The 27,955-nt window shown below is 36.2% G+C and overlaps 1 protein-coding gene across 5 annotated transcripts in view; it reads left to right on the top strand.

Annotated features, from left to right (window-relative positions):
- CTNNA3 (catenin alpha 3) overlaps positions 1-27,955 on the top strand; it is a 422,209-nt gene that overhangs the window by 259,860 nt on the left and 134,394 nt on the right. For 4 of the 5 annotated variants that reach the window (XM_031554365.2, XM_085230255.1, XM_085230252.1 and 1 more), the window contains 3 exons: positions 367-447; positions 4,042-4,194; positions 26,777-26,869. In XM_031554365.2, coding sequence (XP_031410225.2) covers positions 367-447; positions 4,042-4,194; positions 26,777-26,869 — 327 coding nt within the window. The remainder of the gene's footprint in view (positions 1-366; positions 448-4,041; positions 4,195-26,776; positions 26,870-27,955) is intronic. The other variant, XM_085230251.1, reaches the window with a different exon arrangement.

The following is a 27,955-nucleotide window of genomic DNA, read 5'->3' as shown; positions in this document are numbered from 1 at the left end:
TAGAGTGGAAAAGGTGATTTTTCGCAATATGGTGATAATGGAATGGCATCAATAATAATTATATTAATGTTATTTCATTAGTAATCCTGACCTATAAATTACTGTATGACAGCAATTCAGAAGATAAAGTTGTTTAGTTTCTTTCCTACGTGCAGTTAGTAAAACTTGTTTTGACTCATTGGATTTTGTTCAGCGTCACAAATCAGCTTTCTGTGGAATTTCAGAAATCAGGGATACTTGCATTGAAATTAGGGAAAAAATAATCCGTAAGCATATCATATATGATTTACCAAATGCTCTAATGATCTGAGAGCACAAAGAATTGCTGAATAAATACTATTTTATTTTCTGTCATGCTTATTACAGACTGACAGGAAAGAAAGAAGCGATGCTTTGAATACTGCAATAGACAGTATGTGCAAGAAGACGAGAGATCTTCGCAGACAGGTAAATCTCCTGGGGAACTGGTAGAAAAAGTAGACTTAAGGACTTGCCTAAACTGCAGTTTTCAGATTTTATGACACTACATTTTGTAAATAAACCTTTCTTCTGTGTTAGAGAAATACTGAAGATAATTACAGCATATATGTGCAGATCTACAAAACTGTGCAAAAAACCCTACCACGTTTAGATGTTGGCAGAGTATATGTATGTAGACATGTGCATATGTCTAGTGTGTGTGTATATATACATTTTCTAGAAGCATATATTGGTAATGTGCTTTTTAGTTTTATTCTAAAAGTACTTGAATTATCATTCGCTTGATTTTTCTATTGTTGGAATACATACCTTGAAGGGACCACGGAGTCTATGCTTAGTCCTTCCTTTCTGTAGGAGATTAAGCAACAGAGAAGGGTACTGTGAATAATTGGTCCAGAGTCAAACCTCATGTTTTGCATCCCATTATCCTAAGACTAAAGTAAAGCAGGGATCAAAATCTGCAGCTTTGGTGTATCACGGAAGATGAGCAATGGACAATCAGTTCTGTATACATCGTTGCAGCTGCAAAAAGCATCTTTGAGAAAATTGTTTATAGTGCTGAAAGTATAGGAAGTTCCATCTTAGAAAGGAGAGTTGAAAAGCTTGTAGTACTTTCAGCCAAGCAGTCCCAGCCATCCATGTGAAAATTTATGGCCACACAGAATGTGAACACACATGGCTTTTATCCTATCTGGCACTGGCTGTTTGTCAATTCTCTGGTGGAAGAAAATCTGTCCCAACTTTGTATACAGTCTTACAACCCAACTCTTATGTTTTATAATGGTAAATAAATCTTTTCTGTCTCCCATGTTCATTCAGGAGAAACCTTGAAAAATAAGACAACTGTATTATGGTATTTGCAGCTAACTAGCTATCCCATTTCCTTTCACATTTCATCAAAATTGCATTCAGTTCAGACACCCTTGCGATGAAGGCTTTCATCATGAGCTCTGTTAACTCTTCCATTGTATTATACTGTCTCTTCCATAAGTAAAATAAGCTCCGTCTTTTCATTGACTCAAGAAATATCTCTGTTGCAGCATTTAAAACTTATTTTAAAAAATTTTTTGTCTAGAAGCCTTTGTAAAATGATTGGATTGAATGCAGTCATGCTCAGCTCAGTTGATAGTTTAGAACTAGTATAGTCAACCAGAGTAGCTCTGTGGCAGAGTAACTGTGTGGCCTAAGTAAATTTGTCTAGAAGGTATGTATAAAGAAATACTTGCTGTACTCCCTCCAAGTTAGACAACATCCTCCTCCTGATTGCGTCTCTTTCACTTACAAGTAGGAGATGTACTGTGCTGTGATTAAAATTCCTTTCCTGATAGCACCTGCCAGAGCTGCGGTTGCTATTGTTCTTTGTTTACTTGTCTTGCTATATTTCTATTTAATTCTTAGCATTTTGCTCTGCAGGTGGTCAGTGCCAAAAACAGATATATGGGGTAGTGGAAAAAAAAGATTGTTAGGATTAGACTGAAGAGAAATTAATACTGCTTCAGGCAGTTCCTTTTCCTTACCTTGTTTAACATTGCATTTCTTCATTCTTTAATAGAACACAGGCCAAATTTGAAAATCTCAGCTTCAGGTGTTTCTTAGCATAGTTAAAATAAGAACGTATTTCAAACTTGTTTGTATTCAGCGAAGACACAGCACTATCATTTTTAGAAAAAGATATTTCGTTTTCTGAACAGCAGGATACAGGATTTCTTGAAACAAAATAATACTGATAATTTATATGTGAAAGATTAATTAATCCAACCACACCAGTAAAAAGCGACAGAAAATAATTATTTGATGAGAGAGAAAATTAAGCTTCTATTTTAAAACTGAATGCCTCAAATTCACCATGAATGTGACTGAGGTCAGAAGTCCTAAAATAACGTAGTGAGGCTGCAAAATTACTGTAGCCTGGGTTATGTCCCCGAACCCTAACATTTCTCTTGGAGATGATGAATTATAAGCCCTTGATAAGGTTCCACAGTGTTTTGTTGTTGATATTATGAATGAAAATCAGTATTTTAGACCGTGATTCCTCAAGGTCACATTTATGTACTTATTTTTAGTGCACGTGATATACATTGATGGGAGCGTATCAGTTTTCTTCAGTTGGACACAAATTTTAAAAGATAATTTGACAGGAGGTTCAGTGTATTTTGATCCTGGTGTCGTCTTCATTTTTAAAATATCAGAATTATTATGGATGTGACTGTTCTAAAAAAAAAAAAAAAAAGTTATAGCATCCAGTTCTATGTTGGGATCTCATAACTTCTGCCATTGCAAGTGACTTTTGGGAGCATACAATCCAGATTGAGTCTCCTAAAGCAATACATTACAGTAAGTAGATGACGAAAACATTAAACATTTTTAAACTAATTTTTTTGGGAAGGTATTTATGTCTTAAGTAGTTTTTCTAGCTGTATGAGTCCTTACTTTTTGCTGAGTTTTCGCATAAATACATTGAGACTGTATGCTAAGTGGAAAACGTTTCCTTTAGCAATAAACCTGCTGGCATGTAGGAGCTTAAAAGAATTTTGTTTCTTTCTTTTTCTTCTGTTCCAATCAATATCTTCTATACTTATTACAAAAATATTTTTTTGCTGTAAGAAAGTCAGTAAACTTGATAACTCACATCTATTTCATGGGTAGTTTTGATCATTTCATGCCATGTTGTCTTATTAAAATGAACAGTTGGCATGTGTAGGTTTATAACATGGAAATTAACCTCTCAATCATGTAAGATTACATTAAATCTAATTTAAGAAAGCTAGTTTGTATCAGCATGTGATATTTCTTTAATAATTTAGAAGAGAAGTTCAAGAACAATTATTTGAAAAAGGGGAAATTGAACTTCAGAATTGTTTACAATTCTCTTTGCTCTATTAGTCTGTTGTTGGGTGGCATAATTAGTAATCCAGTGGAATTAACTACTGTGAAGGGTACCATATAGCTAATCAGACTGTATCATTTGGTTTTCCAGCAAGGCAAAAAAATGTTTGGGTAATTTTGCAATTAGGAAATGGTGATACAGAGCATTTTGTGAATAAAAACATAGTTAAATGAATACTTTTTTGTAAAATGAAATAGCTTTTCCCTTGACATCTGAACTACAAGTAAAAGAACATGAGAGACAAAATTAGGTTTAGACTAAAGGTGATTTTTAATGTCTGGGATTATTTAAGTGGTTTATTCTGTTCATCAGAGAACATGAGTATTTGTTTGACTCTATTGATTTTTTTGAGAGGACTAATACAGCTTTTTAGTGTTTTATGTTACCGTACACACACTCATCTAGTCGCACGTACAAGTGTGCAGATTTATGTACTGGTAAGTTAAAACTGTCCCTAACTCTAGAGAGTATTTCCTGTTTAAATGGGAAAACTGTAGTTTTAGTAACGTAACCCTACCCTTAATGCAGGACTGCAGTGTGTACATGTTTGTTATACTAATACATAATGACAGTGAATTTTACTCACAAATGCAGTTTGTTAATATGTAACACAGTGTGTATATATAGTAGAATTTCGTAAATAGCTGATATTAATATAATGCTTTATTTTGCAGCTTCGTAAAGCCATTATAGATCACATCTCAGACTCCTTCTTAGATACCACAGTTCCGCTTCTAGTTCTCATTGAAGCTGCTAAAAATGGAAGAGAAAAAGAAATAAAAGAGTATGCTGCTATATTTCGAGAACATACCAGCAGACTTGTGGAGGTATGTTTGATGGTCTTACGCTTTTTTTTTTCCTAACTGCATGGCCTAAGTAAATTGCCTCTGCAGTATTCCCTTTGGTGCCAAATATCACGAAGGAATCAAGGTGGTATTTCAGGTTAGAAAGCATTAATGGCCTAGGGCCATAGTAAATATACTCTACTTTTGTACATTATGTACGTATTTTATATTATGTAATGGTATGTAATAAGATAATGGGTTTTGTGGTATTGACAATTTATACTGCTTGACTGAGTAGAAATTTGATGGAGGGAATTCTGCTTTGAGAAATTTTTGTATGCGTTGCCACAGAAATATTCTCTGAGTACTCTATGCAATGTGTGATTTTTAGGGAGTAATAGCTCAAATCGTTAAAAGACAGTTGTTCTAAGATGTAGTAGGCTAATCTTAGTGAATATGCAACTACATAGGATGTGTGTATATTTATGTTGTAACTTCATATAGTGCCTATACTGAACAATACACACTTAACGAAATGTTTTAAGTAACTGGCTTTCATAGAGATTGTACACAGTGTCATGTGCTGTTGTGTGATTAGTTGTTCTAACTTGTCTCTTTACTGGTGTTTACATCATACATGGCTATTCAAAATGAATGTACGATTGAAATTATCTTTTGGATATCTACCAGAACTGAAATAATGAATTTGAAAATTCTTATATCGGTTTAAAGTACTATATTTCTCAGGAGCTTGTTTGATATTCAGTGGCTTTTTGTTAAACTATGTTGCTAAGCTCACCAGAACATTAGTTAGATAATAGTTACGCTGCATCCACCAGCTGCTAGCCTACCAGAAGAAAAACAAACAAAAATGAAGAAGTATTAATGGCTAAGCAAGTGGTCACTAAGAGATCTTGTACCTACAAGCAGACTTACCTGATTTCAAATTAAAAAATCAGTCATTTTCAACAGTGTCAGCAAAGAAAAAGAATATGGCAGATGTCCTGAGGAAAGTGAGATCACAATTCAATTAATATAAATCAAGGGGCATTTAAATACATTAAAGCAGTGAATTGGAAGCATGTTTTGGTTTTTAGCATTTCAAAAGATGTTACTTAGAAAATACTTCTTTTTTCTAAATGAAAGTTACATTGCACTGTACTGTTGTTTTAATTTACTGAGCAACACAGCAGGTAGATAGAATTAGATCTTAGTAATCTTAATTTTCTGCAGCTTGTTTTCCAACCGAACATGGTTCCGTGGGTAATTGATAGCCCAGAGAGATCAGATATAGCTAAACGAGTTTCCAGAGAGCTTGATCATGCAAGAAAGACAAGACAAATTGAAAGGAAATAAATGGGTTTTGAATCTTTGGTACTTGTATTATCCGTTTTATTTATCACTTTACTTACTTTTCTGTGGTGAAACTTCTGATTATAAGTATCACTTGTCCTCTTTGAGATGGCTTCCATGCCTTTTGTTAGGGATATATTTCATGATGTGATGCTGTTGCTGCAATTTTCTACTGGATGTCACATAATTGAAGGTCTAACTCTGTACATTGTTTCCAGATTCCATGAAGTTTTCATGCATCATTGCATTTGATTAGTGAGTTCTTAAATAGCAGATATTATTTCCATGTTTGCTGGAGAGTATTCACTTTCTTGTTTCTCTATTTTTTTTATATTCCTTTATTATTTATTCCCTTCATTATTTAAAAAAAATGAAATAAAATAAAAAATCAAGCAAATCCTTCTGCAGTTCTCCGGTTATGAAACACAAAGCTGGAATGCTACTCATGTACACCATTGCAGAATTGAGCTTCGGCTTCCCTGTAATTGAGAATAATTGAAGTGACTTAGTAAAGTAAGACTGTGGGCAGTATATGCCATATAGCTATGGAATAACAACGGGCGTGACAGTTACAGGTAAAACACTTCAAGAAGTAAGTGAAATTACTTGCAAAGAATTACATAAGACAGCAACAATATATCAAAAAACTGATAAGGTAGATATCAGATAATTGTAATATCGATAGGAAGGCAGTTTTAACATCCATGTGTAGTTGTCATATATAAGGAGTTCTGGTGTGGGCAACAGATCATATGGCAGAAGCCAGTGGTGGAAATGCAGCAGTCCATATTATTATATACAAAATACTTTAAGAAGAAAAACTTTTTTTCAGGTGCAAATACGCTTTATGGAACATATGATCTCTCGAAGTTACTTGTAAACTCTGACTCCTGGAAAGCAGCTCAGATGCTAGCAAACCCTACTTTCTGCCTTGGAGAACAGCCCAGGATACAGCTGTCCTTGTGGGCTGCAAGCATACCCTACTAATACTAGACACTCTTTATTTTTTTTCCCCTAAATAACTGTTCACATTCTCTAGATTGAATGCCACCCTCTGTTTTACCATCTAGTATCCTGATATCTCTTTGCAAATCTTCATAAGTAATTATTTTATTTTCTTCTCTGAATACTGTGGCAAAATAAAAATAAAAATCAGAGGTTAGTGGGGATGCTATGCCCTCAGTGAGATTTTTGGCTTACAGTTTCTGCTGAATTTCCTCTGGACTTATTCCTGAGGTTGGGAGGAAAAAAAAAAGCTAAATCTCTCTGTCAGCTGTGACTTTTTGGTTATTCTGCTGTTTTTACCAGGGCCATGTGTTTCCTCCTCATCCTGTTCTTGGAGGAGTAGCAGGATCTACATGCCTGGATCTCACTATGGAATATGTAGTACAGCTAACAGTCAAGCACTTTTGTGGCAGCCTCATGAAGGCCATGCTTATGTAAACAAGTCTCTCCATTTCTGCTTGATATTAGCATTGTGCCTGTAAAACATAGTTATGACATTTAAAAAAAAAAAAAAGGGAGGGGGAAATAGAAAGCTTTTTTTAGTACATAAAGATAAATTTTGCAATTCAACATGTGTTGTAAAATCAGATGTATACAGTCAGCTGAAATTCTGTCCAAACAAAAACATCATCTGGAGATTAATTTCTGTAAGTAATTTCATTAAAAATATTACTGTTCCAGTTGGTCATGCTCCATACAACATTGTTTAGCTGAAGTGATGATGCTAGTGTTGCACCAGTGAGTAATTAGATTATATCAATTCAAAACAGAAACAAGAAAGCATAATATAACACAACATTCATAATGTATTTTCAAAATCATCAGTGAGCCAACCTTTGAATCAACAATTTTCTTAGTCTAATTAGCCCTTTGTAGAAGTTAGTACACGTTATCGCTTTCTATGATTCTGTCAGTTTTAAATTACTGCTGTTGCTGAATTGATTTTACTCGTAACATTTTCATTTGTGTGCAGAAATTTGTAAAATAAATTTTTGAATACAGACCAGCAAGACCTGTATATTTGTATATTCAGCTCTCCACTTGCACAGAATTGAGTTTAATATTGCTGCCTGTACACCCAGTGGTGATAGATAATGTAGTGAATTTTAGGTTGTAGCATTGAGATGCAAGTCCATTTTAAGAAGTAAAACAAATCACTGGTATTTGTGCTATTTCTAGTTTAAGCCTTCACTTCTCAATTCAGATTAAAATAAATGATAAGAATCCTTTCTCTGCATTAGTAACCACCAGTATTGCTTTATTCATTTAGTTTGGTCTGTCCTCCTTTCTAAGTATAAAAAGTCAGGTATTCTGAGATTGTTTTAGTCTTTTTTTTTCAGTATAGGACCTTATCTACCCCAGCTTACTCTTAACCCAAGATAATGATTTCTCAAAGATGATTTATCTTTGTAAGTGCCTGTCCTTTTTAGTTTGAATTATTAGTTTCAGCTTCTATTTTCTAGATAGCTGAAGTGATGTGAGATTAATTGTACCTTGGAAAGTGTGTGTGGTTTTTTTTTTTTTAGACAAACATTGTTGCATTTTCTTATGCTCCAATAGCAGTTTTGAATTTGATATCTTCACTGTCTTAGTGCATTTTTTTCCCATCTATTTCTAAAAGATCAAGGGTATTTGAATAGTAGGTTATGAGATAGTGTTCTGGATAAATAGAGTAGATCAAGGTAGAGGTTGTAGGTTCATGTTCTTGCCAAGGTTTCCCCAGCAGGGAATTTGATATGGAAATTTGAAGTTCTTCATTAAATATTGAGAGGTGCTTTGTGGTTTCTATTTTAATCAGCAAATCAAAACTTCTGAAGGTGTTTTCTTCCTCGTTTTCTTTTGTTATCTGTCTCCTGATTTTATTAACTGTTCTTTGGCCTAGAGGTTCTATCTTTTGTTAAAAAAAAAAAAAAATGTGCTAAGAGGCTTGGGATGTTATGTAGGTTGCTCCAAAAGTAATGGCTCCAATTTATTTCTGTGGAAACTACAATAAAGAGTATGGTGGTTTGTGAATGGTGCTGGTGTTTGAAGAGCTCAGGCAGTGGCAAGGTATTTGACATGGCTAGGCTTACATCTTTGCACAATGATTTCTCAAAGCTTAATCTCTTGGTTGTGAATGTAAAATAGTGCCTTCAGATGTATAGAGGAAACAAAGTAGTCCTAATTACATAGATTTAAAAAAAAAAAAAAGAAAAAAAGAACTAAACAAGCAAAGCACAAAAAAAAACCAAACAACCAGCCAAAACACAAACCCCACCTGGGCTATTACAGTGAACTCCCTCCATGTGGGAAATGGATATTGAATATGAAGCTTCAGTAGCTGAAGTATTTTCATAAGTATCAAAGGTTACATCATACATTCTTCAAATGTAGGTTATTCTAGCTACTTTACACCTTAATCCTGCACATACTTTATCAAATATTTGTCTGAATAATAATAAAATCGAGATATACTGTAGAAATAGTAATAAAAAAACAACAGCCATATTTGGATTAAAGTTCAGTCTCTATCTTTGTGAATCTTCCTTAAAATAAATTCCCCGAAGTATATTTTGGTTAGAAAATTATTTTTTAGTAGTAACTCCTTAATGTAATGCATTAATTTTGGTACAGATATTTCAAAAAAATGAAAATTAACTGTTTTGAGATTTCATGCATTTAGGTTTTGGTTTGAAATGCCTTTTCATTTGAAATGTTCTGATGAAATTGCACATCTCAAGGTGATACTTGATTATATGGAAACACTTCCATGTTCTTGTCTTTTAGAAATTTTTAAAACTTGCTCTGTAATGAATCAAAAAAACACTGGTTATCAAAATTATCATGAAAAGCTTTAGGGGACTTGGTTGTACGTTCCTTATCATGCCTTTTAAGACGTGTCTGCTTTTGGTGAAGATTGTATTCTAGCTTGTGTTTTACTTCTGTTGGAGGTGAAAACAGTTTATGATCAATTATGCAATAGTGTTTTGTGATCAAATATGTGATAGTGAACAAAAGATAAGTAAAATGGAAGACTGAAATATCCGGTCTACACAAGCTGAAAAACAGATATTCTGTAACTGGAAATTTCTTGTTTGGGAAAGCTGACAGGCTGTTCTCCTGAGCTGCTCTATCAAAGAGATGTAATGATTTCTGAGAAGTGGAACGATAGGCTGGGTGAACTTGAGATTAAAAAAGGAATTTGATCGGAGCAGGAAGGAATCCTCTGATTATCTTTTCTTTTGGCACAGATGCAAATTTCCTGCTGCTGTGGTTAAAGGTCAGCTATACCAAGCTGAGGCTGAGGAATTTAATAGAAGTGGAGGCAATGAAGTGAACTTTGTGTTCCTCATCTCTTTTTGCTCAGTACACAAATGTACAAATCATATTCTTTGTAGCCTGATCTTCTAATACAGAAGTCAGATGTAATACTATGATACATAAACTTGAGGGTTTTGCCTACTGCCTAATACTTGATGTTTTTTTTTTGGTCTTGACTGTGTTCCATTGTTTCTGTTAGACAAGAAGTACTGATTTCCACAAACTAGGATCTGTAAGCTGAATTTTATTGCTGATAATTGGCAGTAAGAGGAAGCACATATGTGTAAGTGCATAGATATTTTAGTGTAGTGAAATATAATAGCAGATACATGCAAGGGTTAATGTGTTATTAAAAAAAAATAAACCACCAAATATTGTAATTTGATATACAGGTTTCTAATAAAAGGAATCCAACACGAGTATTGAAGATCTCTCTAAATGATGTTAAAAGACCTAAGGGAGAAAGATTCTTGAGTTCTAAAAATACATAGTGAAATAAATTATTTAGTAACTTTGTAGCTGAAGCTATAGTATTGCATCATAACAAACTGTAAGAATCGTAGAATGATTTGGATTGGAAAGGGACCTTTAAGATCATTTAGTTCCAACTCCTTGCTATGGGCTTCCCTCTAGACCTGGTTGCTCACAGCCCCATCCAGCCTGGCCTTGAATGCTGCCTGTGAGGGGATGTCCACAATTTCCCGGGGCAACCTGTTCCAGTGTCTCATCACCCTCACAGTAAAGAATTTCTTCTGGTATCTAGTCTAAATCTACCCATCTACCCTCTTCCAATTTAAACCATCTCTTGTCCTGTTACTACATGCCCTTTAAAAAAAAAAAAAAAAAAGTCTCTGTCCCCGGCTGTCAGAATCATAGAGGCTGGAAAGAACCTCTGTGGTCCATGTTCACTGTTAACGCAGGTTGCCTACAGCAGGTTGCACAGGAAAGTGTCCAGGTGGTTTTGAATATCTTCAGAGGAGGGCTTTAAAGCCTCTTTCGGCAGCCTGTTCCACTGCTCTGTCAGCCTCAAAGAATCATATAGTTTACAAAAAAAATGCAAAAAGAGAATATGAAAAGTATTAAAACTATTTAATTTTCTTAATAAATATGATAGTATGGAAAAAAATAAAGGCTGGCTCTTATTACTTTAGCTACTTCTAAAATTATCTAAAATGTGTTGGGGGAACTTTGCTTATAGTTTTGGTCCTGGCATGTCTTGCTTAGTTAGGTCTGTGGCCCCTTACCTGGATTCCTAGTCCTGGGAAAAAAAGTTTAGGTAGATAGACTGTAGAAGAAGTGAAGAAAAATGGCTCTGTCACATGGATCAGTGATAGAGACTGGAATAAAGATAAATTCATTCATCTGACTGAAAATCAACATTCAACTTGGTTAAGAATGACCATGAAAGGTTTACCCGAATTAATTCCTTCTTAATTAATAGCCTGCTATTTGGTACAATTTCTATGAAAAAATTGAGTTCCTTATTTATTTGTAAAGTCTCTTTATGTATATGCATATTAACAACCCAAACATATCAATCAAAATGTTTGCAAAACCCAGCGGGGTTGAAATTATAGTATTTGATAATCAAAAGAAATCTACTGACAGTAAATTAAAAAGGATATGACATGACACCACTTCCTTTTTCTCAGACAAGGAATAGGACCGCTGTTCTCTTTCTTGGCATTCTACATCTGCCACTAGTTTCTGCAAATGAGTATTTCTCTTCACATACCATGGGGAAAGATATCTCTCAGTTGTCACACTATCTAAACTTATTTCTAATTTTTAACTCCGTTGTATGGCAAATTTTAACTGTATTAGCCCAGGAAATTGGATGCTGAGGGCAGCTCATTATAGTTCTAAATGAAGTTGGCAAAACAAAATCATCTAATTCTTGTTGTTTCCTGAGTGGAGCATACAACAAACTTTCAAGAAGCCTTGTGATAGTTTTTTAATCTCTAAACATCTGGTAGGAGAGGACTAAGTTCCTTCATGTAAGTTTTCTTCTTCTCAGAGCTAACAATTATCGGGGAAAAAATGACTAGAATTCTGAAAAATTAAAATCATCAGCAACCACAAAATGCCATCCACGATAACACATAATTTTGTAGCAGATAGCTTAAACTGAAGTGGAATTTATTAATCTGCATCTATTGATGGATTTTTGCTTTACGTATTGAAGAACTGACAACTGCAAGATTAGTATTTCCACCCCTTTCAGAGACAGTACGAATTAAGTATTCTTAGTGCTAGGGATCACTCATTTCTATGACTGAATGTTCTAGACTGTTCAGCACTAAATAAAGCTAATATCTTTACCTTTATTTACATGTTTTTAGAATTGATTTTACTTAGCTATTGAAAAACAAAATTAGTTTTGTTAATTGCAAAACTCTACATCTGTAGAAGTTAAACTAATAGATAATTGGAGCATCTTCGTTAATGTTGAGAATATCAAAGGAGAATCTTTTATTGCTCTTTTTCAGAGCATAATCAGAAGACAAGAAAAATGACTACTGTTCAGCAGTTTTTTAGTTTTCACACAGTTGAGTGCTAAGGAATTTCATCCATAAGATAAAATCTGAGGCTTTTTGTTTTTTGCTAGCACATGTTACTGTTCTTTTATACAGAATAAACGTCCTGTTGTATCATCATGTAGTTACATCTGTGTCAAAACAGCAAATACTCCGACTTGCAGAGTATATCATCATACTCATTTTCATATTACTGTTTAATTTATGGAACTCATATGCATAACAATGCATTGCAGCTCCCCACAGGTGGATGCAGGATTATGTTGTGGAGTGTAATCTGCAGACAGAACTGGAGTGTGGGTTTTTTTTTCCATTTCTTTGTTTTTTGTAAATAAGACAAGTACTTCTAAGCAGAATTCTTATGGGATGGGAAGTGGATTTACATTACCATACTAATATCTAAGATCAATCTATCCATGGTAAATTAACTATTTTTTTTTCATATCTCATTCTTGATGTTTTTCAGCATCTTTCTTAGCTAGTTAACACAATTATTTGTTATTGAAATGGAAACTACCTTCAGTCTGCTAACTTACTTGCATTCTCAGCAATAAAGTGCTTCAGAATGCCCCTTCAGTAGTCTCACTTTTGTCCTATTCTCAGTTCTAGGAGACCAGTGTGTAGCCTGCTTGTTCAGGCCGGAGTTAGTTAATAACACATCAGTGAGAATAGGATAACTGAGTTCCTTTCTTGTAGCTTTTTCATTGCTTTGATTCTGTTAAATCCCAAGATTTTATCTCATCTGTTTTAGCAATTTAGCTACTAAGTGTATGCTAATTTTATATAAGTCTGTGACTACGTAGCAAACAATGCAGCTACAAAACCAAATGAAAAAAAAAAAAGCCCACAAACATGTGAAACAGCATTTTTCCCATCTTTACTTACAGATAAATTTTTCTGCAAGTTGTTTAGAAGAAAGTTAACTCCTAAAACACAAAGTTAATGCTAGCAGCATCAAGAGTTAGGCCTGAACCTCTGGTTTCCTATGTAAGCTAAGATTTATTACTGTGCTGAATAGAGTCCTCTAACAAACTGACCTGGTTTAAAAGTTTGTGTCATGGCCATCAATAGTGTTGTCATCCTTACTGTTGTACCAGCAAGCTTGATGTTTTTGGATGCTGCTCTGGTGGGTTGTTTGCAATAAGCATGCAAAAGGGTATTGTGAAGATGGAAGTGGTAATTGTAGGGGCGCTTTCTCAGAAGTAACAGGCAGCACAGGAAAAATGCACAAATGCTTTAAATGTAAAAAAAAAAAAAATTATAATTTTGATGAAAGGAACCTATCAGCATTAATTGGAAGAATATAGACAAGATGGAAGGAGGCCTTCAAAGAATAGTAACTTGTTCTTAATATATTGGAGTTAGTAGAAGGATGCTTAATGGAGAGCTAGTATGTTCTTAGTGGTGAGTGGAGAAAATTGTGGAGAAAATTTAATTATCTTAAAGTAAAGGCTGTATTTTTAACCACAAGAAAATTTCAGGGCTTTTAACCTTGGTATTTTGGGCCTTATAAAATTCCAGCACCTTGCAGTTATTCCTGAATTCATAATATGAAAATTTTTGCGCCTTTATGTAATTAAATAAGGCTCAAGTTCACTGTTACAGATTGAGCTTCAGTGATAAATGGTGATGTTTTCATTAATCCTCTTAATCACAGTTTTTATTGCATAAGTGTGAAGCAAAGGAAGAAAAGATAAACATCCAGAAGACCAGAATTCTTTGTCTGAGGGGTGTATTCACCATATGACATGGCTGACATTTTTAGCTGTTGAGGTGGGGTGTACTGTAAGTTATGCAAGCTCCTAAGGGGGTGTAGTCTTGGTTCAACAGGGATTCCAGCTCATCATGCTTGGTTAATATTTTTGCTAATGGCATAAAGACAGCTGGCACAGAAGTGTACTGGCAGTTATTTGTTTCTCAGATAACTTGAGAAACCAGAAGTTTCTCAAATTGTTAGTAATTGTGATGATTGTGATTCCATGGCACGTCCCCAGAAATCTTGGTTTTGACAGAACTCTTCTGTGTTGTCTGTTGCCCATAACAGAATAATTCTGAAGGTGCAAATGTAGGAGAAATCATTTCACTCTGAAGACCTAAGTGCATACATAAAGGTAAGCATAGTAGCTGAACTTGTTTTCAAAAAGAAGAAAACAAGGAAATTAGGAAGAAGAATAGGATGTCATGGACTAGAATTTCTCATCGTAAGAAAGACAAGTGATAGTTGTTCAACAGAGATGTTTGATGTTTTTGTTTTTTGACAACTTGGCTAAGATAAAAGGCACCTACTGTTAGATGTTTTTTTTTTCAGTATGTTATTCTTCTGGAAAAGCTCTTTAAAAGAAACCAAACTGATGCAGTATGCAATAACGTGAACATGTCATTTTGCATTGCTCACACTTTAATATCGTAACATTAAACTTCTTTTTAATAAGTGCTAAAATAGTATTGAAAGTGGAAAGAGAAATGCCAGTCCCTTCTCCCTGGTCACTGATGACAGAACACATGGGGACAGCACAAAGGTGCAGCACAGGACTTTCAGACTGGATGTTAGGAAAAATTTCATTCCTGCGAGGATATTGAATACTGGAATGGGCTTCCTAGTGAGGTGGTTGGTGCCCCATGTCTATCAATGTTCAAGAAATACTTGGATAATACCCTTGTTAATCTACTGAAGATTTGGTTAGCCCTGAAATGGTCAGGCAGCTGGACTTAAATGATCTTTGAAGGTCCCTTCCATCTGAATTGTTCTATTCATGTCAATTTTCTGAAACATTATCCTTCTGAAAAACACAGGCAGCTGTTACCAGACCCCAGGAGACATCTTCCCAGACTCAGGACAGAATTAAGTCACCTAGTCATGTTCTCTCTCTCTATTGTCAGTCAACCAGTATCAGTTTGCTTCTACTCAGATAGTCAGGTAAAGGAGTGGGTGGGCAATATCCTGTGTATTTTTGTGATGGGAAGTTCATGGTGCTTTTTCAAGTTTTAATTAACAAGTACACCATCAGCCTTCTTTAGAAATCATTTATGGATTATAATCCTAGACTTGCTCAGAAATTTGTTTCCTTTGAAACTTAGTAGTAACCTGTGTAAATCTTGTTGGATGGACGTTTATATGTGTCAGGACTGTTTCTTATGTGTTCATTGCTTTGCAATGATAAACAAGGAATTCATTTGCTTTTTTTCAAGGCTGGTATTCTGTAAGCAAGATATAAGATCAATGAGAGTGTTTTTCAGTGAATTTATAAGGAGCACAGTCTTTGAATTGTATTTATGTGCTTAATGGTGAGTACGCATGCAAGCTTTTTTCTGGATGCTACAGAGTTCATCTGCAGTTTGGAAACCTGAATGATTTTGTATGTAAATGTTGGTTGTAAATTTTGGTGTCCTAGAATAGATAATGCATTATACAAATCAATGAAGGAATTCGTATTATAAACATTTGAACTTCATTGACAGAAAATCTTCATGTGATACAGAAACATTTGTTAGTACAAAATTTATTCCATATAAACTGTAGCTAGGAGATTACTTCCAGCTTCACTGCTATTGGAATTTGCTGTCTATGGATGGCTTTTATAGTAGCTGTGGGAGCACAGCTCATGATACTGTGCACTAAGAGAAGGAAAACTAATACACCCGAGAAAAATTACTTACATGTTAACTGAGAGAATTAAGGAAAAATAGAAAATAAATTATGTTTTTAAAGGACTTGAAATGTAGAATATAGAGGATGTATAAACATGTCTGTATTTTTTTTTTTTACGTGCTGTGGATGAGATCAGATTTTTATCACTGGATCAGTATAACATTTACTTTCCTTTAAAGATACCTTAGTTATCTAACATACTTATATACCTGTACTTTAGTATGAGTGAATTATGGATTGCCTTATAATTGTACTTTATAACCACTGTAAATATAATGGGTCTATTTCATAAAAAGCTTCTTATTCATGTTCTTAGCTTTAAAACATAATTTAAAATTTTGACTCAATTTAGTATGTGGAGTTTTTTCTACGGGTTTAGCATACACCCAAACTTCAAGACTTTCATGCCTGTGCAGCAGAACTGATTGTTGTTCAATGAGGAAAACAAAAAGAGAGAAAAGAATATAAATCAGGGGCAGGATTGGTTGTAAAGAACTCTTGCCAAGAACTTAATGCAAGAGACATTTGCGAGTTCACCTTTACCTCCCACTGCTTCCATCAGTCTAGCAAGTGCCTTCATAGCCATTATTTTGTGGCAGTGCTCCATGGTGTTTTCTTGGCACTTCCATCCTTGTGGAAGGTTCTGCAGCTGAGCTGAGTTTATGGCACAATGTGACTGATGGTGATCGGCTGAGTTCTTGTCCAGCAAAATGAGATAGATACATATTTTTGTTGCATGTTTCTTGATTGAGTTTTTAGAGTAGATTGCAAAACAAGGGTTTATGTGTTCTGGAAGTTGAATTTCCTCATCCTTTTTTTTTTTTTTTAAACTTGTCAGTGTTAACAGGTGCTACTTAATCTTTTGTGAATTCTAAGTCTAATGGCCTTGCTTTTTAAGACCTAGTTTTCTGAATTAGAAAATCCAAAATTTCAGTCTAAAAAATCAGCTCATGAAGCAACAATATAAAGCAATGTGAGATGCACCTTCTTTTTGTAGATTGCTAAATAATTAGTTTCAGTTTCTATTCAAAATGATTTATTTTTTGAATTAAGTACTTTATGTGAAAAATATCAAGCTTTTAGGAGCGCACGTGAATGGCCTGTCACCAGTGAAAATGAGAGAGAGACACTTTGGATTAGAGCAGTATTTTAGTCAGTATTTGTACTTAATCATTTGTTGCTATTACTTACCCTTAAAGCTACTCACTGAAAGAGTGGTATATGTACATACCTTTTCTGGATATGTATACTTTTTCAATACCTGCTCAGAGGAATCAGAAGAAGAATAAAGATCTTTAAATAATGCTGAAAATACTAAATTGTATAATGTCCTTTGAATCTGTAAAAAATAATTGCATTTTTAGCTTATGGTAGAAAGAATTGATACACGTATGTTCTGTTTCCTGCCTTGATCAAGGATGTATGAAAGACTTCATCACTGCTTTCCGATGATCATTAAGGTACTTTTCTGTACAAACGTTTCTCTGAATTATTCTCCTTTCAGTTCCAGGAAACAGAAGTTGTCAGCATTGCAATTGTTGGAAAGCTTAGTGGAAGAAAAAAAATGAGTCATCCAGATAATTGTAAAACGTAAAAACAAAAAGTTACCTGAATGCAAGTTTTTTTTTTTTTTCCTGCTTTTTAATCCTGCTGTGAGGATGCCACACCACTTAACACTGACTTGGCATTGTGTCTCAATGCTTGGAGAAAAGCAGCAGAGATGTTTAATATAGGAATATTGTGTTGCAGCTGGCCGAAGGCCCTGCAGTGGCTGAATTGTAATGGCCCTTTAGAAATCCATTCATTTGTGAAACCAGCCTTTGGTGTGAAAGATAGTTTCCCGCTTGTCTGTGGCTTTGGTGCACACATCAGTTTTACTGTGTTGTAACAATTACCTATTTGTCAGAAACATAGATTTATGGAAAATGACTGAAGTGAAATTGCAAAGATAAGGCTGTGATTAGTTGTTTTGATAGGAATGCTGGGAAAAGGTAGCTTTAAAGAAAAACATTCCAAGAGTATTAAAAGATTTAACATACGTGAAGTTCTGAAATGTTATTTTCTTATTATTGAAAGAGGTGTTTAAAAAGAATTACTCAAATTCATCTGATGTTTTTGTACGTATGATGTAGGAGTTGTTGGTTTGGGAGCTACATAAAGTGCCTTAGGCACTGACCTGTTTATTCTCTTCATTAAATTTTGTCCTCTTTTTTAAGATGGGAGATGTCCTCCCAGAGCAAGTAAAAGGTCTGAAGTTGCTGGAATTCAGACATTGCCACAAGCTGTATCTTGCAAAAGTTTATACAACTTCTTTTGATTTGATTTCTGGAGGGCAGGAGAACTTCTGACTACAGTTCTGTGTAGATATCAGTGAAAGGCCTTCTGTTATAAAATGTTTTGTTTTCATTTAAAGGGAGAGAGCTTTTCAGGATTGACAATGATAACGCCTAAGGTTTCAGGTAACATCCTAGCTGTCATGCAGTATGAACTGTTTCTGTTTTCTTTCTCATACATTATTGTAATCCATATTTTAATTTGAATTTTAATTATAGGAGCCAATTTGTATAATTAATTGTTAGCTAGTAAACACTTCCTTCACTAACAGTATTGTTTACCAGCTTACTAACCATGTATGTTGATATACAGGGTTGAATAGTTCTGTGTAATTATTTTGCAGCACTGATGTGGTTAATTAAATATCAACGGAGAAAAGTAGGGTGATTCTAGGAAGTCATTAAACCTATTGGTGTAAGCCTTGAGCAGGGTGAGAAATTGCAATCTTATCTCATTGGTTGGTATGCTACGGTACTCCTTCAGCTATTTCTAGAGTCTGTGAACTTATGTTGAGTAGTTTGTAGAATTCCAGAGCTGTGAACTAGCAGTTTTGCTCTTAGGGTTTTTTTTCTTTTTGTTGACATAATCTTTTTTTAAAAAAATGTGTGCGTGTGAATACAAGTATATGAGAAACTGGACACATTGTTGGATGGGAGATAACCAACCAGGTGGTGTCATGGAGTTAACTAGATTAATTTACACCCGTGACAGGGGACAATAGGCCACTGCCCTCTTCCCCCTCCCCCCCCCCCCCCACACAAACAAAATGGGAAGGAAGGAAGGGAGGAAGAAAAAAAACAGCGGCAACAATTTATGGAGGAAAACTTATTTTACTAACAATGATACCGGAATGCAAGATAACACAATATAATACAATCTAATTGAAATCGAGACTAATAAATCAAATAAGATATGAGAGAGAGAGTTCCCGAGACTGAGTCAAATCTGAAAAGCTTGGAACGGCTAGGAAAGCACCCTCCAGCACCCACTGCCAGGCAGTAGGAGACCACCCCACCTGGAAGGGCCAGATCCCATGACTTCCGTGATGTATAGGGATAGGTACCTGGAATTGGAGCATTAACACTTTAACTCCCAGTACACTACATGATGTTTTGATGCGGAACACTGAAAACCAAAAAAAAAACCATAAAACCATGACAAGTGGGACAAGAGTATTTCGGGAAGCAAGCTGAATGGACTGATCAGCAGAAATTTAAACTATGTTTGATGAAGAAGGGGACAAATAATGCTGTCATTTTAGGAAGCAGTGAGGAAGAACCTCAGATTTGATTAAATTTGTCTCTAAGGAACCTCAGGAGCTTCTTGAGGAAGCTAACTCTGCTGGTAGCCTCGCTGAAGATCCTCTACACCAATGCATGCAGTGTGGGAAACAACTAGGAGGAGGTGGAAGCCATGACATAGTTAGAAAACTGTCATACAACTGGTGGGATGAGTTGCACAACTGGAGCACAATGATTGAGAGCTACAAGCTTTTCAGAAGAGATAGAAAGGAAAGAATCACAGAATCACCAAGGTTGGAAAAGTCCTCTAAAATCATCCAGTCCAACCATCTGTCTATCACCCTTGTTACCCACTAAACCATGTCCCTCAGTACAACATCTGAATGTTTCATGAACACCTCCAAGGATGATGACTCCACCGCCTCCCTGAGCAACCCATTCCAGCACCTGACCACTTTCTTGGAGAAGTATTTCCTAATGTCCAACCTCAATCTCTGCTGGTGCAACTTGAGGCCATTCCCTCTAGTCCTGTTGCAAGTTACATGGGAGAAGAGTCCAACTCCCACCTCACCACATTCTCCTTACAGGTAGTTGCAGGGAGTGATAAGGTTACTCCGAGCCTCCTCTTCTCCAGACTGAACAATCCTAACTCCCTCAACTATTCCTCACAAGTCTTGTGCTCCAGATGGCTCACCAGCTTCATTACTCTTCCCTGAACGTGCTCCAGGGCCTCAGTGTCTTTCTTGTAGTGAGGGGCCCAAAACTGAATACAATACTTGAGGCATGTGTACAGAGGGATGACTGCTTCCTTGCTCCTGCTAGCAACTTCTTATACAAGCCAGGATGCCATTGGCCTTCTGGGCCACTTGGGCACATTGCTGGCTTATGTTCAGCTGAGTGTCAACCAGTGTCCCCAGGTCCATTTCCTCTACGCAGTCTTCCAGCCACTCTGCCCCAAGCCTGTAGCATTGCTTGGGTTTGCTGTGGGCAAAGTGCAGGACCCAGCACTTGGTCTTATTAAACTTTATCCTGTTGGCCTCAACCTAGCAATCCAGCCTGTCTAGATCCCTCTGTAGGGCCTTCCTACATCCAGGCAGAAGAAGGGACAGGGGCGTTTCCCTGTGTGTTAAGAAATTGAGAGATTGTGAACATCTGCCTCTTGAGAAATAGTCATAATTACATTGAGAGCATCTGGGTTAAAATTAGGGTCCAAACCAATAAAGGACATCTGGTGCCTTGAGGTCTACTACAGACTGCCTGATTAGACATGCTTGTTGACAAGGACTTCCTGTAGCTAAAGAGGCATGGTGCTTGCACACTTGCAACCTAATGGAGGACTTAAATCAGCCAGATGTCCGCTGTAAAGCAATGCAGATGGCTGCAAACAATCCAGGAGATTCCTGGAATCCATTGAAGATCACTTCCTGATCCCCATGTTGGACCAACCAGAAGTGAACACTCACCAGTGCAGAGGAGAGCACTGAAGTGGCTAAGACTGGTGGCAGTCTGGGCTGTAGCAATCGTTCTCTGGTTGAGTTCATGATCTTGAGGAATATGGGCCTTACAAACAGGACTCAGAAATTTAGGAGAGTGAACTTCCAGCTGTTTAGTTAATTGTTGAGTGGGGTGCCCTGGGAAACTGTCCTTAGGAACGTAGGAATGGGACGGAGCTAGCAGGTCTTCAATGACACCTTCCTAAGACGGCAAGCTCTTCATCCTCTAACATAGGAAATCAAACAGAAGAGGCAGGAAATTGGCACGGCTGAACAAGGACCTGCTGGTCAAACAGAGGAAAAGAAAGGATATGTACAGGCAGTGAAAGCATGGCTATGTGGCCTGGAAAGAATACAGGGATGCCATCTGGACATGCAGAAAATAGATCAAGAAAAGCAAGGTGGAGATGGAACTGGACTTGGCGAGGGATGTGAAAAGTAGCAGGAAGGGGTTCTACCGATACACTGCTCAGAATAGATAGACCAAGGAGAATGTACCCCCTGTGATAAATGAGAAGGGAGAAGTGGCTTCAGCAGACACAGAGTAGGCTGAGGTACTCAACAAGTTCTTTGCCTCATCCTTCACTGGCAGTCATACTTCCCATGCCTCTCATGTCCCTGAACCTCTAGACATCAATCAGGTGAGCAAAATCCCTTTCACTGTAAAAGCAGAGTGAGTCAGAGACCGCCTCAAGGGACTGAAGGTATACAGATCCATGGGGCTGGATGACTTGCCATGCCAGGGTCCTGAAGGAACTAGCTAACACGATTACCAAGCTACTCTCCATCATAATTGAAAAGTTGTGGCTGTCAGGTGAAGTCCCCAGTGGCTGGTAAAAGGGAAATACCATTCTTGTTCATAAGAGAGGAATCTGGGAAGTCCGGGGGAACTATAGGCAGGTCAGTCTCGCATCTGTGCCTAGGTAGGTCATGGAGCAGATCCTCCTGGAAACTGGGCATGTATGAGATGGAAAGGTGACCTAGACTGCCAGCACAGCTGCTCCAAGGGCAGTTTGTGTCTGACCAATCTGAGTTGGAGTGACGGCATTGGTAGACAAAGGAAAGGCAACTGCTGTCACCTACCTGGACTTTGTCATGGTCCTACACCATATGCTTATCTTTCAGTTGGAGAGATGTGGATTTGAAGAGTGTACTATTTCATGCATAAAAAATTGGTTGGATTGTCACATCCAGAGTATTGTTGTTAATGGGTCTAGGACCAGGTGGAGGCCAGTGATGAGTGGTGTACCCTAGACATCTGTCTTGAGACTAGTACACTTCAAAATCTTTTCCAATGATACATGTAGTGAGATTGAAAGCATCCTCAGTAAGTTGGCTGATGGCAGAAGCTGAGTGGTGCAGTCGACAAAACAGAAGGGAGGGATGCCATCCTAAAGGACCTGGTGAAACTTGAGAAGTGAGCTACGTGAACCTAATGAGGCTGAACAAGGCAAAAATCTACCATTTAATCTTTTTCTTTGCTGATTGAGATCTGAAGTGAAGGCTGTCTTGATCCAAGTCACCATAGATGTTTGCAGTTAGAATAGCTGTGTAGGGAGAGGACAGTTTCTTATACTGGAACGTATCTCTTTTGTGTAACTGACTGTGATGAGGGCAGATGTGTTGAGTCTGAGCGTTCCACAAAGGTGTGAAATGCTTTATTTGTAAATAAATACAAATTGGAGCATTCCAGCAGGCAAATAGGTACAGGTCAATGCTGTCGAGATTTGCAACTTCTCTAACCAGTTACCCTCTAAAGCATTGGATGCTGGTTTAATGGTGTCTGTGGCTCTGAATATGTACCCACCCAAATATTTTTGGTTTTGTGTATTCTGCGCAGGTTTAGTAACAGTAATGTTAGTTAAAACATTAACTAGCAGTAAATCTGTTTTATGATGATAAATTTCAGAGCAGTGTAGGGCAATTTTGTTTGTCAACTGTTGTCAGTTACAGTTAATACCATGTTATGTTTCTATGGATTTTCTACTTGTAACCCGTTCAGTGTCTTCATCCTGTTCTAATATTGACCGCTGATTTTTTATAGTAGTTCTGGGCTACTATTGTTGAAGTTGGCTAATATTGCAGTCAGCTGAACAGTCCACCTGGAGTTGCGGGTCTCATAACTGGAAAAGCACACAGCCACATTCTGAGATGTATAATGCTAAGAATGTTTAGATTTATTAAAATAATACAGTAAAATAGCTCTGCATTCTGAGATCTGGAGAGAGAATCTTTAACCTTGTTCTTTAGCTGTCTTTAGTTTTACCAATAGCAGTGAGAGAAAGCTAAATGAAGTTCTGCATTAAGCCTGACGCTTAGATAAAAGTAAGTTATTTCTGAAATGTTTATTGTGTGGAGTTCTCACTTTCACATGTCATTTTTGCTTCAATGAGCTGTGTTTTTGATTTTATATTTTTATTTTGTGTGTGACCCAGATTATCAAATCAGTTTTCAAAACGACCTTGTATGAAATGAAACTTACCTGAGCATGTAGAACTTGTAATAAACAGAGTGCTGGTTTATGTTAGTTGAAAATAGGCAGCAATCTAGTCCATTGGTATTCAAATACCCTTTTATTAATTAAATACCGAAATAAAATCTCTAGCATGCCTGATAAATAATGTTAGAGGAAGCATTGTTACATAATGCTCTGAGGAGTTTTTTCATGTTAACAAGGTAGTTGGTTACAGTTGAACAGGGGAAGTGGTTAGTCTCCAGTGTACAGTGTAGAGCTAATTTTGTTAAACCAGTACTGATTATGGCATTAATGGCATAATGCATAATTCACTTCTGCAGAAGGGGAAAGACATGGAGACATATAAAAGAGAAATGCAGAGGGAACCAGAAGATAGGTATACAGGCTTGTAGATGCATAATGTGTCAGAATATTTAAACTAGCAGTGTCAGGGATGTTTCTGGAAGAGTAGAAGGTAAAAAGTGAAAAGAGGCAGGAATAGCAACAAAATGCATGTTAAATCTATTTTCAGTATAGTTTCCACAAGAGTAACAACTAAAAAAGAAAAAAAAAATAATACTAGTGTGACTTGTAAGTGAAGGGGTATCCTGAAGCATTTTATAAGGAATACAAAAATTAAGTAGAAATTCTGGCAGCAGATGATAAACAGCTTAATATATAGGTCACTCTGAAAGTAAAGCTTCTGTTTATTTCTATAGAAACAACAACAGATACAAAGAGCACAATAACACAGTTTGTTAGAGAAAAATCTTAGCTACAAAACACTTATTTTTCAATGTTGTCACCATTTGGCATTTTGGCCAGCAGAGAGCAAGAGTCTGCATGCTGCACTTGTAAATATCTGCACTAGTGGAGGTGACACACTGTTGATGTCACCACTGCTGAAACACACCTCCCATGCCTCACTGTTCTCATATCCACTGTTTTTTCTCTATAAATATTCAGCAAATGTCTATGAACGTCAGGGGTGACGTATTTTTTTTTCTGCGTGGAGGAATTAATTTACGCACTTTTGTTTCATCTGCACTTCTGTGTTAGACACCATTTTGTCAGACTGCCCCTCTGTTGCCATTTGTCAGACTGCAGCAACATGTGATGGGATACTGTCAGGAAGTTCAACCTCTACTACCGTAAAAACAACGTCTGCCTCTGACATCGTGGGCCAACGTGACAAAATAGGAAGCATTACTTTTGGAGCAGCCCTTATATAACTAATCAACTTGATTTTTATGTTTTAGTTTGTAGTAGCAAAGAGATCTCTTCAGGACATAGTGAGGGAAATGACTTAAGAGTTAGTGTACTTATGAGACCATGATAATGATTCACTGTTATCTGGATTGTCTTTTAGGTGGAATAGCTGTTGATTTAATCAGCTACTGAAGATGACAGTGAGCTCTATTACTTACACATAAGATATATGTGAGGGCTGCTCTGAAAGTAATGCTTCCTGTTTATAATGTTGGCTGATGACATCATAAGTAGATGAAAATTTTATCTGAATGGCAGTGAAAGATTTCCTTATGTCAAGTAAAATGAAAGCAAGGAGATAAATTCACTGTTGGGATGGCAATGTGATATGTATTCCTAAAACCGTGCTGAAATGTTGTAACACAGTTAATGTATTATAATATAGTGACTGACTACTACTTTTTTAAAAACTGTCTTGATTTTTGAAAGACTTTTGGTATAAACAACATAGTCTTATGTTTGTCTTAGTCATAAAATGGCTAGTTCCCAATGCTTGTAGCCTTCATTTGCTGCTTGTGCTTTTGGAATACTGGATTAGACCATTACTAAGATACACATAAAACTAAGATTTGTGAGGAGAAGATTGAGAATAGGAACAGTTTTTCTCAAATATTATATTGTATTTAAAAAATACTAATGCAATTGTCTAAAATAAGAGTACAGTTTCATTGCAACTATGAAAACTAAAATTCTTCAATCCTAAAACTGTTTTTATGTTACTCAGATGAGGAACCAATTAATTGTTGGAATAACAGGAAAAAGTTCATAAATTATTTCTGAGAAGACACAGCTGTGTGTGGAAGGCCATGCATTCTACCCCTCATTCTCTTCAGAATTTTGGAAGGGAAGAGTAATTTACTTGTCCTTGGAATAACAGATTCTTTTTAATGATTTATATCAATTAAGCAAATAGAAAATTCTGATAACAGAACATTATTAAATTATTCTTTGTTGGAAAGTCCATTAAAATGCTGATAAATGAATATATATTTTTTTATTGTTCAGCACCTGGGCCATGCAGTTCATTTCATGACTTGTGAATAATTACGGATTAAGTATGCGTATTTGTTTTGTATCTGTGCTGTTAGCTACAGCACTACAGAGGACTATTTCTCAAGCAGTTCTTGATCTACATTAACGTAAGAGTGATGCATTTGTGTAAATACAGCTAAGGATTATCAAAGCTATGAAAGCGTAGTAATTTATGTAAGGGCTTTACATGGTTTCAGCACGATGAAAACTGGGTCTTGGTGTCCCAAAGACACTTCGTGCCTTTGTCAAACCAACCCATTACAATGGTTTGCTGTTGAGCTGCAATTAACTTAAGTGAGAGTGTGCTCTTTTTCCTTCATCTTTGCAAAATTGTTGAGTTGTGTAACCTTGTAGGAAGGCTTTTTTTTTTTTTTTTTTAATAAAAGAAGCTGTATCTCCATAGCATTTAGTAAAACAGAAGATAAACCAGAACTTGCATATATTTCATGTTTTCTTATATATTCTCGATATAAATTGTACTGACATGACTATTTTGTTAGGTAATTCTACAGCTAATTAATGATCTATGTATGACACAGGGTATAATCACTCTATTTCATTGTATCAAATAATGGCAAATCTGACTCGATCTTAAAAATAAGTAAGTTTAAAAAAAAAAACATAACTGTATATATGATTTCAAAGGCTCGGACAAGTAACAAAGCAACCACAAGGGATTTAAGAAGCCATAGAATCCTAATTTGAAATTTACTTATGTAAATATTATACTGCAGGTATTACATGGTGAACTTGAACTGGTGAGAGGTCATGAGATTCCTTGTCACTAGCCCCCTTTTCCACAGCTCCCTTTTTTTTCTCCGGAGTTCTCTTGTTCAGATATGTTGTTGGACAAATCAATTTCCCCAAGTAATGAAGTCTTCCTTGCAGAGATGCCTTTGCTAAGTTTGATAGCATGGGGATGAATACCTACTTACAAAACTATTTGTTTATTTAAGGTTGCTAATCTTGCTTGTTCGTTGTCAACAAATGAAGATGGAATGAAAATTGTCCAAATGGCAGCTAATCACATAGAGACTTTGTGCCCACAGGTATGACTTTTTCAATTAATTCCCATTATGATGCACTGAGCATGCACAGTGTTTTGTTACACAACATAGATGTTTAGTTATGCTACTTCATTCTAACATTCACATTCAATTCTCACAGTGGTTAGTGTAGTTAAATGAAAACTGAATAACAAATGAAGGGCATGTACTTAGTTAATCCTTTTGCTATTTCTTAGTGGTTAACACAGGAATTGTGTATAGCCTATTGATTGGGAGTCTTAAGGAATTGTGGGAATCGCAATTTAAGAAACATGCTGTTTTGTTTCAGAAATTAAACCTGACTGAATGAATAGCCTACCATGATAGACAAATCAGGAGTGTCTTTACTTTTACAAAGCACAGTATATTTTGACTGAACTTGAAATGCTATTGCAGCTTTCTTTATTTTGTGTGTATGTGAATGTTCTGGTATTAATTCTGATTATCACCAACCAAAAGCTTGAACTTTTGTATGAAGCAGATGAGTAAGAAATAGTATAGCTGCAGATACTTTATTGGTACTTTACTTACAGAAAGTGTATTCATTCTGTGTTTCTCATGTTCAGAATTACAGACATGTAACACTTATGCAATTACATAATTCTGTTTGGAGCAGAGATGATTTGTGTGAATCTGACACAAGTTGTTTCAGCCTTGAGGCAACATAATTTCAAGATCATTAGTTCTTTGAAGAGCACTACAGTTCACACGGTGACCAAAATATTCTTATCCTTTTCTGTGCTTGAATGCCAAATATAGTTGAAATAGAAGGTGAAGAACAAGTATTAACAGTACGTTCAATTACAAGCTTGAGGAGTCCATTTTATACCCACTGAGTAAAAGACAAGACATGAGAAAAAGGAATTTACATATGTAAGTGTGATACCCTGAAAGTGTTTTGTCTTATCATCGAATCATAGAAAGGTTTGAGTTTGAGGACCATCCAGTTCCAACCACCCATGCTATGGGCAGGGATACCTTCCACTAGATGAGGTTGCCTGAAGTCCTGTTGGCACTGAGCACTCCCGGGGATGGGGCTTCCACAACTTCTCTGAGCAACCTTTTATAGTGGCTCACTGCTCTCATCGT

This window comes from Meleagris gallopavo, chromosome 8, assembly GCF_905368555.1.
Source record: "Meleagris gallopavo chromosome 8, MGAL_WU_HG_1.1, whole genome shotgun sequence".
Classification (NCBI taxonomy): domain Eukaryota; kingdom Metazoa; phylum Chordata; class Aves; order Galliformes; family Phasianidae; genus Meleagris; species Meleagris gallopavo.
This window is presented reverse-complemented; position numbering and strand designations above follow the sequence as displayed.